General features: G+C 36.4%; 1 protein-coding gene across 3 annotated transcripts; it reads right to left on the reverse strand.

Annotated features, from left to right (window-relative positions):
• Positions 1 to 405: 405 nt before the first annotated feature.
• On the reverse strand, positions 406 to 14565 carry LOC136241522 (uncharacterized). Of its 3 annotated transcripts, none has more exons than XR_010694313.1 (7): positions 12211 to 14565; positions 11859 to 12002; positions 7782 to 7959; positions 7593 to 7727; positions 3972 to 4057; positions 2682 to 2759; positions 406 to 553 (listed from the first exon to the last, which is right to left on the reverse strand). XR_010694313.1 is itself a non-coding variant. In XM_066032747.1 (6 exons), the coding sequence occupies exons 2-6, from the start codon at positions 11919 to 11921 to the stop codon at positions 3745 to 3747; spliced, it is 639 nt and encodes a 212-aa protein (XP_065888819.1). In that variant the 5' UTR covers positions 11922 to 12002; positions 12211 to 14565; the 3' UTR covers positions 3547 to 3744. The 3 variants fall into 3 exon arrangements, 1 of the variants encoding a protein (XP_065888819.1); XR_010694312.1 differs by lacking the exon at positions 406 to 553 and adding an exon at positions 594 to 712; XM_066032747.1 differs by lacking the exons at positions 406 to 553; positions 2682 to 2759 and adding an exon at positions 3547 to 3921.
• Between the last annotated feature and the right edge of the window lie 4406 nt (positions 14566 to 18971).

Consider the following 18971-nt stretch of genomic DNA (forward strand, 5'->3'; position numbering starts at 1 on the left):
AGAACTTGTAAGTTATTAGATATAACTTAAACACAATTGTGTAATTTTGTTCACTACAGGAGAACATAACATTTTATCCTAAACAAAATGATGTTGAATCCTCTAACTTGCAGTCAGAAAGTTTGCATTACATTTTAAAAGAAAACATCACTGTCACTTGCCAGTATTACTCTATACTAAAATCATACCAGTATATGCTCTATCAGTTCCTTCACAGTCAAGATACAAATGTATCAAATGCTACTACCAGATCAGTCATGTATTTACTACAAACTGCAGCTGAATCTCTTCAAGTTATTCAAGTAAGTCAATCTATATACAGTAGTAGTGTCCTGTATAAGTAATCTATATAATAGTATTCAAATCACTGTATAATGAAATAGAAACTTTGAAGCTAATAATGGATTTTACAACAGTTAAATTCTAATACTGTATTACATAAACTACTGAACTAAACACACACTATATTAAGTCAGTTTCACTTCGAGAACATAATATCAAGTCTACAGCATGATGTGAAGTGCACCAATAATAGTCATATAGGTGGAAATAACTATACAAAAAAAATTGTAAAAGTGATTTTTGCATTTTTTATTCACAAAATTCTACTAGTAATCAAAAGTGATACATGTGACCTCTTATATAATTACTTTTTTGACAAAGCCATCATTACTCAACTTCACAATAAAATTAATTCCTTGATGATTGCTGCCTATTAACATGTAAAACAGTTTGATTTCCCTCATGTAACAAGAAAACGTCTAGATACAGTGTGTCAGACATGAGACCAATAAGCTCCTATATATATATAGTTAATTTATGATCAATACAACATGTTCACTGTAAACATGTTGTAGCATGTACTACAGTACTATAATCATAATAATATAAGAGTATTAATAATTATGTACATATTCATTCACAGTATTACAACAATGGAAATTACTGTCCTGATTTCATTGGACAACAAGATGATGTTTATCACATACTGGTGGCTACGGATCATTACAACATTGAATCTGTATTGATGCACATTAAGAACAGAAGAGACTGGAGGCTGTATGGAAGATATTGCTCAATTTATGGTACTTCATCTTGTATGGACTACAATACTGAAAGATGTCAATTCTACACATCACTATACAGATCAGTGATAGGCCAGTGATTTCAAGTGAAACTCAGTGATTTCGAGTGAAACTTTAAATGAATATTTTTATTTAGTCAAATATCCATTGCATTTATTATTAAACGAAGTATATACATGTTGTCAATAATTTAGGCTACTATAATTTTACACAACAATGGCAGATCCAGCTGCAGGATGCATGGAGTGTGCATGTGGCTATAGAACTAACTTCAATAAAATGGCTTTAACACTAGTTGTGAGGGGAATTTTCCCCATATCTTTCTCTAGCTTAACAGTGTGGATACATGTACAATTGAGGTGCTCTAATAGAGCAATCATTGCAATAACACATGATTTATATTTACCACTCAGACAATGCAAGACCTTTGAAATCAACATTGGTACAGTATTGATGATCACACCCCATTTCGATGACAATGATAACTGAGTGTATACATTACAAGCTAGAGAACTTCCTACTCTAACCATTTGTACTTAGAAGTGAGTGTACCCCTCCCTTGCCAATTCCTGGATCTGCCCCTGCACAGCACTAGCTGCACAATCCTTTAACAGATCAAACTATTATAGCCCCTTTACCTGCCCCATATGCACAGTTAACTCTATTGTGCATGTTACATTTTTATTTCCTCAATTTGAAAACTGAACAATTACTGAACCTAACTTACTGTAATTTGTTGTCAATAGGACTGAAGTGGCCGAGTGGGCAATGTTTTTGTTATGGTTGTGAATTTCTGGTCTAACTGTAGTTATATTAGAGTACATCTCCTTTGAAAGTTTAGAATTTAAGGGATGGTGAATGTTATAGCTGATAATAAGTCAGGAGTTTGTTGGGTGAGCCCTGAACTTGTTCATTCCTAGATCTGCTAGTGTATCAAGGCACACAGTAATGTTTCATGTGGTCAAGGAAGTTGGTGCACCACACCAGTACAGGAAGAACAATAAAGCGATTACACAGCTCCATGCTCCTTTCTCTGAATGAGACAATTTTTACAGTGTCTAGTACACTAATTTGAGCAAAATCATTCCAGCCATTATGAATTACCCCCAATTATTTTCTTTTTCTATTTCTTCTTTTGGTATGTTGGTTTAAAGGAAATCAGAATAATGGCCACAGAGTTATAATGTAAAAATCAAACGTGTGTAACAAGTAAGTGATCAAGTTTTTTATGAATAAAAATGTTTGTCCTATCTACCAGGGAATCACTAAAGAGAATGAGCTATTCATTTAATGAAGAGCCTTTTGATGGCTTAAATAGAAGAGATAAGATTTTTTTAAAAAATGAGTTATAATGCAAGGCTTAAAACATTTGTAACAAGTGTTCATTTGAGATGATCTAATACTGCAATCACCCTAATAGAGCATTCAGTTTATAATGTGTAGCAAAAAAATTATTTTTGAAAATACTTATGCTCCCTAAGAAATTTATGCTAAGCAGATATCAATTTTTTCACAAAAATGGTCACAGACCCACACTCCATAAGATTACAAGAACATATATGATAGGTGCTATACTAATAATTATTAGTACTGTACCTGCATGGTGGCATCTGTCCTTTTGCATAGCCTGCAGGTTATTCAGGGTCTGGTCAGCTAGTATTTTAGTGCATTACCCTGGAAGAAACAGCAAATAAATCACATTTTGATAGTTTTGTGATGTTAATTGTAAATCTACAATTATTGAGAAATTTAACACTAGAATACAAACTAATTTTAAATTTCCTCCAATACTTGGGGATTTGACACTAGACCCACCTAATCCACACAGCATCCTTCAGTACTGAGAATAAGGATGTAGTCAGGGCAGTCTTTGATATGTTGCATCTGTACATGTGCTGGACTATTAGAAGACACAATTATATCACCTATATGTAGCCATCGTTACCGTGCCCCTTGTCAATTATTCACACTTATTAAAATCAAATATTTATGCCATCCATGTAGGGAACAAAAGAACCAGATAAGAAGAAAACTAGGTGAGAATCATTATAGGCTATTACAAGCAAATTTCAGGTGAGTCAGCCCAGAACCATAAAAAATAGACGTTGACAAATCAGCTATGAGCAAAATGTCAGATTTTCCAATTGCACATAGGATACAAAATGTAGACATTTTTGCTGAATTGGTGAAAGAGGTTAGCAAAAGGCACAAAAATCCTTGAATGATCTTGCATCTGCCAGACATAGTAAAGAAAAGTGTGCATGCTATTCAAATGAATGCTACATCTTCCAGCCATGCACAGATCCATTGGTTCTTATAAGAAAATAACAGTTGTCTCCAGTAGCAGTAACCTCAAAGTAAGGATTGAAACATCAGCACCAAGTGAAGTGTTATACAGAAGGAAACTGAACTCAAGACTAATAATACAACACAACCTTGTACAGAAACTGCTGCTAAAGATGACTTAGAGTAAAGTATGTGTAAAATTAATAAAATTAATAATACTAAACGACAATGCTAAACACTAAACAACTACTTATATACACTACTAGTTTAGTGTGACTGCTACTACTGCTACTACTACTACTACTACTGGTACTACAACTACTAGAAAATTAAACATTTCTATTTCTGTCAATATCACTGTCTCTCAGTTCTTTTACAGAGAGTAGTAACTCATAGCAGACACTTGCCAAGGATCTTTCTGAAGCTCATATATTTCAAATCTTCCACCCTCCATTATGCTGCCGGAATTTGTCACTGGAATGCTCCCAATAAAAGTCTTGCCAGAACAGGCATGGGTGTGGCCATGAACATGTAGAATACAGTGTTTTTGCTGTGTCGGTCACAGTAAATTGTTTGATTTCAAACAACTTGACAACTTACAGCTTTTGGAGTTTTCAGGCTATGCAACAACTTCTTACTTCCAGTAACAATAGGTGACTTGACATCTTCAGTTTGATAAGTAGTGCCTATATATGTGTAAATAAAACATGGCACCTTCAATAGATTACTTTTTAAACCACCCACAGAGTAACTGTGCCTGGTTTCCTGATTTTTATATATTTTTTTGTTAAATGTGTTTACTGTATAATATTATTATGCATATATGTACCCACATGAGCAAAAACTGGGGCTGAAACAAATACTGCAAATACGTATACTCGAGTACTTGTTAAGGATTTTGGTACTCGGATAGTAAAATTGGTACTTGAGTACTTGTTAAGATCGCATGACCCAGCTCACATGATGCATTTTTCATCAGGGAGTGACACAATGAAGGCTGTAGAATTTGATTGGTATAATTTCTTGTCAGGAACACTAACATCAGTACTTTAATACAGTGTGTGTACCACTGCTGTTACTTGAAAAAACTGTAAACTGCTTTAAAGTTGGTATGAAACATGCCACATGGGTATGACTACAAGTATATATAGCTAGTATTTGTGAGTACTCGATCGTTAACTCTAAAAAAACGTGATCATTACAGTCCTAATAAAAACCATTTAATAATATTTTAAAAGCAGCTAACATGTGAAACTTGTATTGAACCGAGGGTGGATTTAGGGGGGTGTTTGGGGTGCTACAAATTTTACCATGTGCAAGCTAGGAAGCTTCTAGAAGTTGCAGTACAGATGCAATTGCATCTTATACGTATACATGGGTAATGAAAAGATGGAAATAGAAAGGTTAATGGCTAATCTCTTCTTAGAATTACTGAGAGGGGTTAAAATTATACTTTTGGTGTAAGAGTTTACCTAAAAGCTGCTAAAAATCGAAGTACTCTAATAGAACAGTCAACTACTCTAATAGAACATCCATCATGAAATTCTATTTTTTTTTCAAAAGATTTACCAGTGTGTCACACACTGGCAACTTCTTGAAAAAATACTGTCTTCTTGACCTGTGTACTGTGCCATTGCTATTTTACCATTGCTCCAAGCATCCTGCCATATATATATATATATATGTGACCAGATTTTACAGAACCGAACCAAATCGCACATCAGGCAAAATCAAACTAACACCACCAGTGGATAGCTACACTATCGTACTACAAGTTTTGACCCTCAGCACTACTCAAACTACACGAGGCTGGTTTTAATAGACGTCTTTTCTGGGTGGTGTGGAGTGCCCAAATGGCGGTTTCAGGCCTTGTGAAGGACCTGGCTTGGCAAGAATCAGTGGTTTACTGGTGGACAGCCTTATAATGTTGGCCAGACGTGTTCTCTGTAGATTTTGCTACATATCAGCCACTGAGGAGCCAGTACAGCCCTATAATCTCGTGTCTGGACTCCAATCGTGGTCTGCTTCCATTTTGAGGCCTATCTTTTGCCCTCCCCGCCACCCCCCAGCCTTCACCCCTTTGTGAGCACTCGTGATACTACTTCGCTCGTCCAACTGCTCAGATGTTCTATCTTATTTGGCGGGAAACTGTACAAGCAGCTACAAGTACTGGAAGTGGCTTGAAAGGTAACAGATTGATGCATCTTTTTGTGTAAATTTCATACGCGTGCTTGCTATCCTTGGAGAGTTATGCTGGCTTCAATTCTTTAAAACCGTTTATCTCGAAACTTCTAATGTGCGATTTGGATCGTTTTTCCAAAATCCAGTCACATATATATATATTATACTAATCACTTTCTGAGAACAGCTTCTCTCAAGTTATTTAATATCATAGTGAGTATTTTACAAACTTGATGCTTGGGTTGACATGCTTAAGTAAAACAGTGAATTTCTTAGCATGCATAACGTTAACAAGGGTTTAGCATCTGAGAACTGTTTGTTTTTGCTTTATCAGTGCCAAAATTTCATGCTGCTTTTATCTCATGAATCTCCCTATACTTTAGCATCAAATGAAGCTAATAAATTTTAAGAGTTGCACTCCAAAACCTCAACTTTATAAGGTCAAATGATACTACAGCATTTATGCTGTCAGCTGCAGTGTGACCAGGGGGTTAGTTGTGGTCGAAAACTAGTTGTATATGTAAGTGACTTTGGACTCTGGTTATAACTATGGTGATAGGGCCATAATTGTAAAAAGACAGATTGAAATAGCAACAGAGCAGTCTGTGGCTAATATTGATGAATTTGGCATATACAAAATTTAGTAATTCGTGAACTGATGTAATCAATTAGCAAAAAACCAAAACTCTAAAATTGTTAAATTTAATGTACTGTTAATTAAGGTATTTCAAATACAAAATTAATGGCAACTATTGATCATATGTACCTGATATCATATTTTCCCCTTCCTGTTCTTTAAGATGAAAAGAAGGATTTTAGTTACTAGCTGTACCCTTTATATGACGATAGCAGGGGCGGTGGAGCAGGCCAAAGAGTGAGGGGGCCAGCTGCAGCCAGCTGTTGAAGACCAAAAAAAAGGTCACTGCCTGCTAACAATACCTGTTCTCCATCAATTATATCTCTTTATTTATAACTACACATACGTAGCTAAGTACAGTAGCTTGCTACACTGCTCCGAATACTGTGACTGCTCTAATAGAGTATCCAGATCCTGACTGTTCTATTAGAGTATCTCGATCTTTCTTGCAGTGTCCCATAAAAGTGGGTGGGCCATGGTCCTCCTGACCCCTGTCTCCACTGTCTATGGACAGCAGTACCCTTTATATGACAGCTAGTATTACAACTGTTCAGGAATAATGATGTCATTTCATCATTATTACACTTAGATGACTCATAATGCTTTACAAACATTGTGAGTCACTTAAACAAAGTGGCATCACTTTTCAGTCAAAAATATTACTAAATATAATACTGAATAGGCTAAATTTGCAAAACTTTCTGTGGTTGCATGACCCCAGACCCCCTAGATGGAGCATGCTTTGCATGCTAAGTGTGATTCACACACTATACTACTGTAGCTAGTTGTATCAACCAGTTGTCGCCTTTCTTAGCAAACCAGCCATTATAAATGCCCCTGTTAGCACCCCTCCCTTCTGAAATCCTAATTCGCCCCTGATTGAACTTCCATAGAAGCAAGCTTTGCCCTGAGATGGTATCTTCTTCTCAGGTTGAAATACAGATGTAATGACTCTCTACAGATTTTGTAAACAACCTTCTCAATGGGCTTTACTCGCACTAACAATGTAGCTTGCAGATTTCCCAGGCTACCAAGAACAGCACATCCCTGAAAGTTGAAAGGATGTGTCCTCTATCAGTGTGCATACCAAAGAGCAGCCTTGAGGCTTTGTCTAGAAAATTTGTGTAAGAAAACACAGTATAATATATAAAATAGTTGAAAAGATAGTGTAGAGCATAATTTGTGGTACAAAAGTGGTTTATTTGAGTATATACTTATAGCAACACTATTACAATTATAAAGTATAAGAATTAATGCATACACACATTACTCACTAATCTGGGTGCCGGCTTATTATTTAAAATAGCACAACTGACTACTTGTGTCAACAGATATTGACAGACATGTAATACTTTATGAGCTATATAATACAATCACACCTCTTTACAAGCAACACATTTTACCTGGCTCTGTAGGACCAGCGTGAGTCATGAAGATCAATAGATCATTCGGCTGCAAAACGCTATCCTGTTTAAACAAGCCATCAGTAAGATCCTTCACAGCATGAGTATACTCTTTCTCTGTCTTGTACGGAAAACCTGTACACATAGTAAAGTTTACAATGCTATCTGGTATCACCATTGTATACTTACCATCCCAAACCTTCTCACCAGTACTGCTTAAGTGTGCTGGCAAAGAACCTCCAAACCCAGCTATACACAAAGATGGAGTAATATAGACAAATTTCTTATCCAAATTGTAAGGTAATGTTGGAGGAGTTGCTGGTGACACAAGGCACGTCTCATTAGCAAATGATGTAATGGGATCATGCTGTAAGATACATTGTCTTAAATGCAATTGGTAATTATTGGCTCAGGTGCACATGTGTTGCAGTGAAACCAAGTACCCAGGAATACATACATACTTTTCCCACTGTATACCTAGCAGTTATTGTACTAAAGCATGGTATATAGCTGTATCTTGTGAGCTCCTAAAGTAATCATAAAGTACAGCAGTGCTACATGCACATAATATAATTATAGTGATCATCAGCAAAAGTTTGTAATGTAAAACATAATATTGACTAGAAACAGTCTCTTTTTTCACTATAACTTGGCAGTTTCAAAGCGTTTCTGATTATTTAACTAAATTACTTACTGACTGGCTAATTAGCTCATTAATTGCTGTTTGTAATGAACTAGTGCTTTACGAAAGCAGAACTCAACAAGGGCTAAAGCATTGGACTTAGTTAGATGTTGTTTGAAGAGGAGACTGATCACGTGTAATAACATCAAGCATGTCATGATCTTCAACCTCAACAGTTCATATTACTGAATATGAAATATTCTATTGTGTGGATTAAATTACGATTCCTGGAGCCCTTCTTTCAGCTATCCAACATTAATTTATCTTGGCTTTCTAGCTAAAAAACAAAGACTATACTTCTTATGAGGGCTTCCAATAATAATGCCAGCACCATATGAATACACAATCACACAATGCAATAGGGAAATGATGCATGACCCACCTACTCTGGGCCTGCATATACTCTCCTCTGTGATTAATGCTGTCTAATAGACAGGTGAAAACAAAGTAAAGTAAAGCAGCCAACGCATTACCAGTAATTATGAGTTCGTTAAATGCAATATACGTATGAACGTAATTATGAATTCACAGTGAATATTGACAGGAAGTTCAAAATAAAAATGGTTGGCCATGCGCTGAGACAAGGAGTTGATCTGCACTCATACAATGGGTGCATGTCAGAGTGTTGTAAGTACTTCAGTGGATCAAAGCCACTCTGTAGTAAATAAAGTATAGACTTTGCTTATGCTGACATGCTGCATGATTAGAGTTATGCATGCATGCTGTATGGTAATGTGGTGTCACATAATGATGTGATGCCACATATAGTGATGGGTAGCACATAGTGATGTGGTAGTCGTGTGGTGGTACATGATTATGGGTGACACATAATGATGTGGTGCTACATGTTCCACATAATTATAGTGATGGGTGGCACTTAGTGATGTGATGGTCAGACGATCAATATTGGCACCACTAGAGGTAGTCTTTGATCCACATACCATGATAGCTACCCTGAGCAATAATAACACATTACTATTCATAATGTAGTGTAATAGAACCTGCATATGCATTGCTGAGAATTATATGTATGGTTATATATAAAGCAGCTAGCTAAGTCAGAGTTAGTAGTAAAGAAATTGTGTATAATAAATAACCATGCAGTGCAGTTAATTGGCCAGTTGGTTAGGTGTAATCTAAAGCTAGAAAAGATGCTTTGTATAGCTTTCATTACATTGCAGCAGCTACATGGCATGTGATATCACATGTGATATCACATGTGATATCACATGTGGTCATACATGTGATATCACATGTGGTCATACACCACGATAAACCATGTAGATCAAAGGCAGTATATACCACAGCAGGAGGTAGCCTTTGTTCTATAAAATTCATCACGTTTAAGTAATACATAACTTTTCACTATAATGTGGTGGTTGGCTAGTAACCAGGAATTCATTAGTACTAAGGTCGCTTCAACTAAATTTCTTGTTTCTCAGGCCCGACCAACCCATAAAATTTGTAAATGAAATGTTTTTGTTCATTTTTAAGATCACATGTTCAATCACGTGAGTTTGTGGCGTCGATGTATTGTTGGCTATCCATATCTGCTTTGCGTGGGGCGAGCTTGGTTATTACAAGAAGAGTTGTAAAAGCAGATTATGGATGGATGTTTGGTCACTTAGATGTACTAACCATAGCTAATGGTTTGTTATCGAACGATGTAGTTACACGTGTTGCCTTAACTTCAGTTAAAAAAAATTATTACCACCTATTATTATTTTTTTTATACCTACCGACCCACTTTTCAACTAGTTTCAGTCCGAGAAACAAAATATTTAGTTGAAGTGGCCTAAGTGATAATCACAGTATAGTGACAGCACATTATGATGCAGACTTTTAGTAGGAGCAAGGCCACTGCATAATTTTGTCTACTGCAGCTATGAGGTACAAATCATGTAGAAGAAAGATGTCAAGTAATACAAGTTGTATTTCTTAGGAAATTTACTGTATGCTCAAAATTCAGTGCTCTATTTTAAATATAATAGTTGATGTTATGTTATATTTTCCCAAAATGTATGCAAAATTGTAGTTTGATTTTTGTAATCTTAGCAAGAATTTGAGGAATAGCTAATAAAATGCTGTTGCATTTAATAGGTAAGCTATACTTCTTGTAACTGGCAAGGTACTTACTTATATTATAGTGATAGTAAAGAATCATATATTCGACTGACGGTTCTATTAGATTAGGTGACTGCACTTGTGGATAAAATTGTATGTTATAATCTGTGGTTCTCTATGATAATCACATCAGTGACAGCACATTATGATCAAAATGCATTTGCATCAACTGATAATGTATTGTCACTATATTGTGATTATGATTATTAGCACTAATGAATTCCAGGTTACTATAGACATTACCACATGATAATGAAAAGTAACATCATGTATTACTTAAAAGCCCATGTAGTAGTGATTATTGTTCCATGGCTTATAGAACAACGGTTACCTCCAGCTGAGCTACTGCCATTGTTCTAAATGGCACAATAATAGTGTATACTAAAACAAGTGGTATAAGAAGTACTGTAACAGTAGCTGCATGTTAACCCATGGCCATGCACTTGCAATGTAATGAAAGCAACTTTCGTGCGCATAACATCCTTCCTCTATATATGATTTACACCTAACCGATGGCTAGTTAGCTTATACACTGAACAAATTCCTTACTTCCTATGAGGAACTACTCTCTTAGCTCTATGAACTAGCTGCTTTATATAACTAGCCTTACTAACCACCATATTTTTGCTTTCTCTCTACATAATTTACATTTCTGGTGCATATAAAATAATTCAAATTCTTAACTAACACATTCCATCATTATAAATCTTCAAAATTATTGCAAAACTGGCCTCTAACAAGTTGTCTTTTCATCTGACATTATATATATTTATCCAGACATGTATGTAAGTGTAACACATTATATGGATAATAAGTACTCGGTATAGTATAGCTATACTCCCAATATTCACTGCATGTACAGTTAGCTATGTATGTACTTAGTTCCATATCATAAAGAGCTGCTTGGATCTGCATGGTCACTTTAAAATTGCAGAATTGAAGCAATGGAATGTAATTAAACCAATGACATCATGACAATTGGTAATACTCAAATGACTTACCTGACAAGCACGTAAAATAATATTTATAACAGAAATGCCAAAATCAATACCAACAGCACAATTTGATTGATCATTGTTTCCAGTTTTAGTAACACATACATCACCACACAGAGCAAAAATAGCGTTCCAATACTACCTATTCTAACCCCGTCTTTATTCAGTGTTGGAACAACTGTTTTACAAAACGAACCTATAACGAGACAAAACGAACTTCAAATCTAAAAATGACTCAAATGTTATTCACTATTGAGGGTTGTGGTCTATTTTTGTTTGAGCCAAGATAGAATTTTTGGACTGTTAGTTCCAACACCTGAACATAGAGGGAATAAGTACAGTCAGTATTTGTGTATGAATTATGTTGTGACAGCTCTAATTATTGCATTCCTCTCTACACAAAAGGGCAAGTGCTGCCAGACTAATACCTAGCTACAAAAATGCTGCATGGTTTTGTAAACTTACATTTTTGGGGATGTAATACATGTTAGATTGTATGCTGGCAATGCTACTAATCATCTTTTCCATGTCTTTGGTATACTTGTCGAGTTCTTCTTGTGATTCACTGGCATGTTGGCTAAATCTCCAGGAATAAGAATCAGGTCCACTCTAATACATACACACAAAGTATTAGTGAAATTAAGATTGTATATATTATTATTAACACTTTACAGTGACCAGCACTGAAGGTCTGACAGTAACTTGTGCTGCAGCCTTAGAATTAGTAACCTAATTTCAAGGACTTAGACTTAATTACTTATACCTAATAAGGTGCAATATTATATCTATATAGCTAATAATTGGTAATAGCTAATACCGTTGATTTCTTTTCTTCAGCCAATTCTTTCGCTTCTCAACTTTGTCTACTTGATGAGTGTCCGACAAGTGTACTGTATGATGTACATGCACACAGGAAGTAAATATAATAACTGGAGCCTTTGCAAGACAAAAAAATAAAATAAATCATAGCTACTTATAAAACTAAACAATTATACATGGCATATCAGATCAATGATGCAGAAGCTCGAGAGTTAAATATCCTGTATGAACAAGAGATGGCAACATGAGCTGCCTGCTGAAGTAACTTATGCAACGTACTCTTTGGTGGCAAACATTGCTAAACAGTACGTATGTCAGTACAGCTACATTTTAACTTCACACACACACACACACACACACACACACACACACACACACACACACACACACACACACACACACAGAGACACACACACACAGAGACACACACACAGAGACACACACACAGAGACACACACACAGAGACGCAGACACACACACACAGACACACACACACAGACACACACAGACACACACACACACACACACAGACACACACAGACACACACAGACACACACAGACACACACACACACACACACACACACACACACACACACACACGTAGACTACGCAACCACATATGCATGTAGCTACATATTACATACATGCAGTGTTATGGATAGTTAGCTACGTATCAGCAAGCTAGCTAACACTCAAACTACACATCTACTCACGTATGTAAAACGTGCTGTCTGCCATTTTTAACTTCAAGCTATACTATATATCTTTTCCACTGGCTAAGAAGAGAGGTTGTAAAATGAGCGTAGTGTCTGTTAATCCCGTGTTAAATATCGATACGACATTATGTAATGATGGTCTCGTACGCACGCGCGCGCGGTAACTGTTGAATGAACGGCTTGTTCGCCCGCCCCAATGCATGTAATGTTACAGTGTGAAAAATTTAATTAAAACATTGTAGATCGCTGAATAAAGTAAAGAAACAATAGTCCAACAAGCCAGCATAGAGATCTCTATTTGGAATGAAATAACTTACTGTATCTGCCCCAGATTTTTTCGTTACTTACACCTGTAGTCTCTATAGCTACCATATCCATTGAGTCCAAATAGTGATCTCTGTGTGCTGGCCTGTTTGACTCTTGTTTCTTTACTTTTTTCAGCAATCTCTATTCCCACGTTTTGGAATTATAGTTTGTTTACTTTTGTTATAAATCCTAGCTAGCTAACATGATAATAAGAGGTGCTGGTGGTGCTTGATAATACACATGCAGTACTAAACACGTATATCAAGTCGGTCATCATGTACATTAGATGTTAAGTACTTTGTACTTTGATATATCCAACTATAGGCAACATATAGCATGCTGTGGTCAACAGCAGTATGGCTTCAGCTATAGGTTATCACAATAAGTCAAGTACCCAGTGGTACATAACTGTGACAACATTGCTGTCCTGGTATATGAACTTTATAACTGTGGTTAGTTAAAGTATAGGTAGCTAATGATATAAGGTTTCCAAAATTAACATGTTAATTTGAATAGATTGGATACTTATTAACACATATTAGCACATTGGTTTCTCTTGCAGAAAGTCAGAAGAAATGGCAAAATTAACCTAATTTGCTTGAAAGTGGATGGTATAGCATGATTAGCATTGCAATATGCATTGGATGTTGAGGGCGCTGCAAGATCAGCTATTCCAAAAAAGCATCATACAGATGCTACCAGTTAATCAGGTTCTGCTACTTATCTAGGGGTCACCACCAACAGCTAGAATGATCATATTCAAAGAATTGTCAATAAAGCTAACCAAATCGATGCCTTTCTATACAGAAATCTACGTCACTACCCAAGTCGTGCTATAAACTTCTTTCAAATTAACTTCTAAGGCTTCTTGTGAGGTTGGAAGAGATTTTGAGGGTGGTGTTTAGTTGAGTGTTCTATTATGATTTTGGAAAAAAAAAACATAGGCAATCTCTATTCATGATAATAGCATCTTATGTGCCTCGGTTGTCCCATAAAGTCTAAGGGCACTCCCACCCATTCATCTTTATGTGGTCCACTAGAGTGAAAAGGACCTGATAAAAGTACTCTTTTTGAAGAACTGGAATCTGCTATTTTGAACCATTTTGTTCATCTTCTTAGTATTATTTTTTCCACAGGGCTAGAGCAAAACGTGAGTACTTTTTGTCGATAAAAACTACATAACTTTCCTTCCTGTCTTTCTTCACGCCCACGACCTATTCAGTTTTATGGTCTTGCTTCCAACGTGGAGCTGTATTTAGGTTGTTGCTTTTCCACTAACTACTTCTCAGGATATAACACATCCATGCAAAAACAGCTGTTCATTTTTTTATTTTTTTATTATTATTGGACAGACAGAATAACTGATATGCAGGGCCGCCCAGAGAAATTAAGGGGCCCAGGGCAAAGAAGTGGGGCCCTTGACCCAAGTTGTAAGGTGAAGACCAAAAAAAAAAAAAAAAAAAAGGTCACAACCTGCTGGCAATGACAAAAACTACCCATCACCAACCATATCTCCTTATCTATAAGCTTGCTACACTGCTTCTATGAAGAATACTGTGACTGCTCTATTAGAGTATTTAGATCTGACTGCTCTATTAGAGTATATCGATCTTTTAAACAGGTATTCAGGGGGCCCTTCATGGGGCCTCCTGGGGCCTCCTGGGGCCCCTTTCAGGCTGGGGCCCGGGACAAAATGCCCCAGTTGCCCCCCCCCCCCCTGTGGGCGGCCCTGCTGATATGTCCGGGGGACCATCCCGGAGTAAGTTACAAAAATCAATAGTTACAGTAATAGCTAAATCATGCAATTTAACAAAAACTGTTCAACAATGTGAGATTCGATTGTTTCAACAGGTATAAGATATTCCAATCATTTGTTGTTCTGGGAAAAAAGTTGAATTTGTGAATTGGTCCAGGTGTGATGAAATGAAGTGGATGTTGGTGGCGTGTAGGATAGGAGGTGGTGGAAAAATACGGAGGAATCTATAAGGCTGAGTGATCATTAATAGAGTTATAGAACATTTTTAGTCTTGAAATTATGCGTCAATGTGATACGGTGGGCCACTGAAGGTCTTCAAGCATAGATGTAACACTACTAGTCTATTCCAATCATAGTTGGATGTTACCCATTAAGCACGTCGTCTTTGTACCATTTCTATAGAATGAATAGAGTTCTGAACATGTGGGTCCCATACTGATGATGCATATTCTAGAGTAGAGTGGACCTTGGTATACGTTTGATATTCATTGTACAATTGTAAAGATTCCATCTGATAAAGTTTAGTATTCTTGTGCCTTTTTAGAACAATATTTTCTATAATGAGAATACTTGAATCAAATGTGAGATTATGTGACACCCAGGTAAGGATGCTGAGAAACACAGGTTAAAGGGAAATTGCCAATAATGGAAACAAAGGAGGATGGTGATAATAGTCTACTACATATAAGAATCGCACATTTACTGACATTCAAACCCATCTGCCACACTTCTGCCCATTTAACTATAAGATTAAGATCTGATTGAAGCTGTAAGTGGTCTTGTTCACAAGTGATTGTTCGGTAAAGAATGCATGCAGCCATCAGCAAACAATCGATCAACTAAGCTGTAAAAATGGTGCAGCCTTCAAAAGCTTGGGTGACAAAAAAATTGCTGAACAGCCAAAAATGTTTGCAATTAATTCCCATGAATTCCAGGTTACTAGGTAAGCCGACCACCACATGATAGTGAAAAGTAATGCATTAATTACTTAAAAGCCCATAATGATGAATATTGTTCCATGGCTTATCAAACAAAGGCTATTTGTTCTGTTACAATATTCATCACTTTATGCTGTTAAGTAATAAATTCGTTTTCACCATAATGTGGTGGTTGGCTAGTAACTTGTAACAAAAGTAACTCACCTCAGTAGCCAACTGGCCAGCTAGCTACACTGAAGAAATTCCTTACTTCTATTGTGTAACTACATTCTACTTAACAATATGATAACATTTTTATGTGTATGCATATACATACATAGTGATGTGGTGCCACATCACACATAATGATACAGGGGCGGTGGAGCAGGCCAAAGAGTGAGGGGGTCAGGCCAGCTGTAAGTTGAAGACCAAACAAAAAAAAAAGGTCACAGCCTGCAATAGCCGCTCTCCACCAATTATATATCTCCCTATTTATAACTACACATACGTAGCTAAGTAACTTGCTACACTGCTTCTCTGAATACTGTGACTGCTCTATTAGAGTATCCAGATCCTGACTGTTCTATTAGAGTATCTCGATCTTTTCTTGCAAACAGTGTCCCATAAAAGTGGGGGGGGGGGGGGGGGGGGGGCATGGCCCCCCCTGTCTCCACCGCCTATGTAATGATGGGTGGCATGTAGTGATGTTGTGGTCAGACAATCAATAATGGCACCACTGGAGGTAGTCTTTGATCCACATACCATGGTACATTTAGAGCTTTTAATAATAGCAACACATTACCTTTCATAAAGTGGCTTATTTGAACCATTGCTGGATAAACAGCTAGTCCTCTCCCTGGATCTACCACCATGCTGTTTAGTTATGTAGCTAAATATGCATGAGCAATATTATTATATGCATCTGCCATGTGGTACAATTTGCATTGTGTTTACAGTATATAACTGCAACAAAGAGTTTTGTTTATTTGTGCATGGCTAAGTTTCCTCATGTAAATTAATAGGCTCATAAAATGTACTACTGTAGTCTATTATACGTAGTTTATATAATAACAAACATAGCTATAACAGTGAGACCTCTCTAATCTGACACCTCTATAATCCAAAGTACCTCCATAATCTTTTATGCACCAAAAAGGCCCTCTATGTAACACTACCTTGATAATACAACATCCTCACTAATCCAACACAATTTTCTTCTCCGAATGAGCATCATATTATAGAGATTTCACTACAGTATTTAGGATTTTAATTCATTAGGGATCATAAGTAATGAAGCAAAAGAGGTTGATTACAGCTGCAGATGAACTTTTAATCCCTATGGATAGCTATAGACTTTTTTTAAATGTCCACTAGTTTATCTGCATTCAAGTGTATAGGTAACCTCCCTTAGTCATTTCTATGATCCCTAATTAAAATTAAGTTTCCAGTACTCATCGTTTGTTTACATTTTTGTGGCATGATTATGACTGGTGAACCCGTGCATACTGCATTGAAAGACTAGGTAGGCACCAGAGCTTGTATAGATACATATATATGTACTCTATGATAAAAGAACATAATATTATATAACTGCAAAGGTGTATTTGTACAATGAATATCCAAGTAGTTTCATAGGTTAGCAACCAGTTGCAGCTGTTAACCATTGTACATATATGAACCCGCATCATATACAGTGCTCACACCTTTCATGGTTATAATCCAGAGTTAAGTTGTACATGTAAACAAATCGAATAAGAGAATGATGTGACATGTGTATGTGTGTGTGTGTCATACAGTATGGTGGTACTGCACATTATGCATTTTCTCACAAAAACACATTGACCAGAAATCAGTCTCACAATATTGTCATGGCACCTTAATTACCAGTATTGGTTAGGTACCTTTACAACCAAGCCCAAAAGTACCTTGAGTGCAACCCGAAATGCTTTCAATATATTCCTAAGAACTTTTTAAAAATATTTCCTACTCATTGACTGACTACTTAACCAACTATCTAACTAATGCTTACAGATCTGCATAACTCAATAAATGACTAAAGCTATGGGCTTTATTTTTTATTCGCCAGCTTGACAGGTGCATGCCTTTTGACATAATTATGTAATGCATCATTTTGTCTTCCTTTGTGTCCCACTTCTCTTCACTGACAGCACTAGGTGTCAGGTATAGGTAGCGTGTAATGACTTCCCTGCTGACAATCCAGGATTTTCTGTAGTGACTGGATCGAAATTCTCATACTGTTCTTCATTTGTAACTCTGTGTAATTGGCTTAAAGCATAATGATATGGTCACTTCAATTTTCAGTGATTGATAGTTAGGGCCAGCGTGTGTTTACATGCGAAATTAATTTTATGATATGCCCTAGAGTGCCATATTTTATAAACTTGGTTTCAATTAGTAATTTTTAAAGGTATTGTAATACCCAACCTTATATATACCATCCTTCAAGTGTGGAGTAAAACAATCACTGCATGATCCTGTAATACAAGATTTACTGTGCAGAATACACAGAAACTATGATTGTCTTCTCAGAGCCTCTATTCCCCAGACCATCTAGAATGTCATAAGCATCTGTTGTATGCCTCCAACACTGCGCTGTGTTACTTTCATTGCCACTCATAGACCTGCTTTACTGCTCCTGCTTTTGGCTGTGAGTCCTATTTGAGTATTGGAGTTCTGCACAAAGTTTATGTCACAAATATCAAAATAACATCAGAAAAAATCATAGCATTAAATTTTATTATCAATAAACTCAGTGCAGACCTTGGGATTAGATCTACATTGTACTGGAAGGTACTACATCTGCAACATGTCTAAATTTCACAGCAAACTGCAGTACATTCTGCAGGCATTATAGCTTTAATTTCATGTACTTCATCAGTTGCAAATAAGAAATTCTTCACACTAAAATTGCAATTGGCAGTACTAGGATGGTTTCCACATAAATCCACACACTGAATTCAGTTTGTATGGTTGCTTTAAAACTCATCTGCTTGTTGATTGTGCAATGCAGCAGAAAGTTCTGCAGCAACTGGTTTAACAAA

Source organism: Dysidea avara, chromosome 12 (genome assembly GCF_963678975.1).
Source record: "Dysidea avara chromosome 12, odDysAvar1.4, whole genome shotgun sequence".
Classification (NCBI taxonomy): Eukaryota; Metazoa; Porifera; class Demospongiae; order Dictyoceratida; family Dysideidae; genus Dysidea; species Dysidea avara.

What these genes read in the sequence shown, in the direction of transcription:
- LOC136241522 (XM_066032747.1), bottom strand. Translation starts at nt 11,921, where the DNA reads ATGGAAAAGATGATTAGTAGCATTGCCAGCATACAATCTAACATGTAT. An exon ending in TGTATTACATCCCCAAAAAT is followed by an intron (nt 7,960 to 11,858) that starts GTAAGTTTACAA and finishes TGTATCTTACAG; the next exon opens with CATGATCCCATTACATCATT. An exon ending in TGGTGAGAAGGTTTGGGATG is followed by an intron (nt 7,728 to 7,781) that starts GTAAGTATACAA and finishes CTATGTGTACAG; the next exon opens with GTTTTCCGTACAAGACAGAG.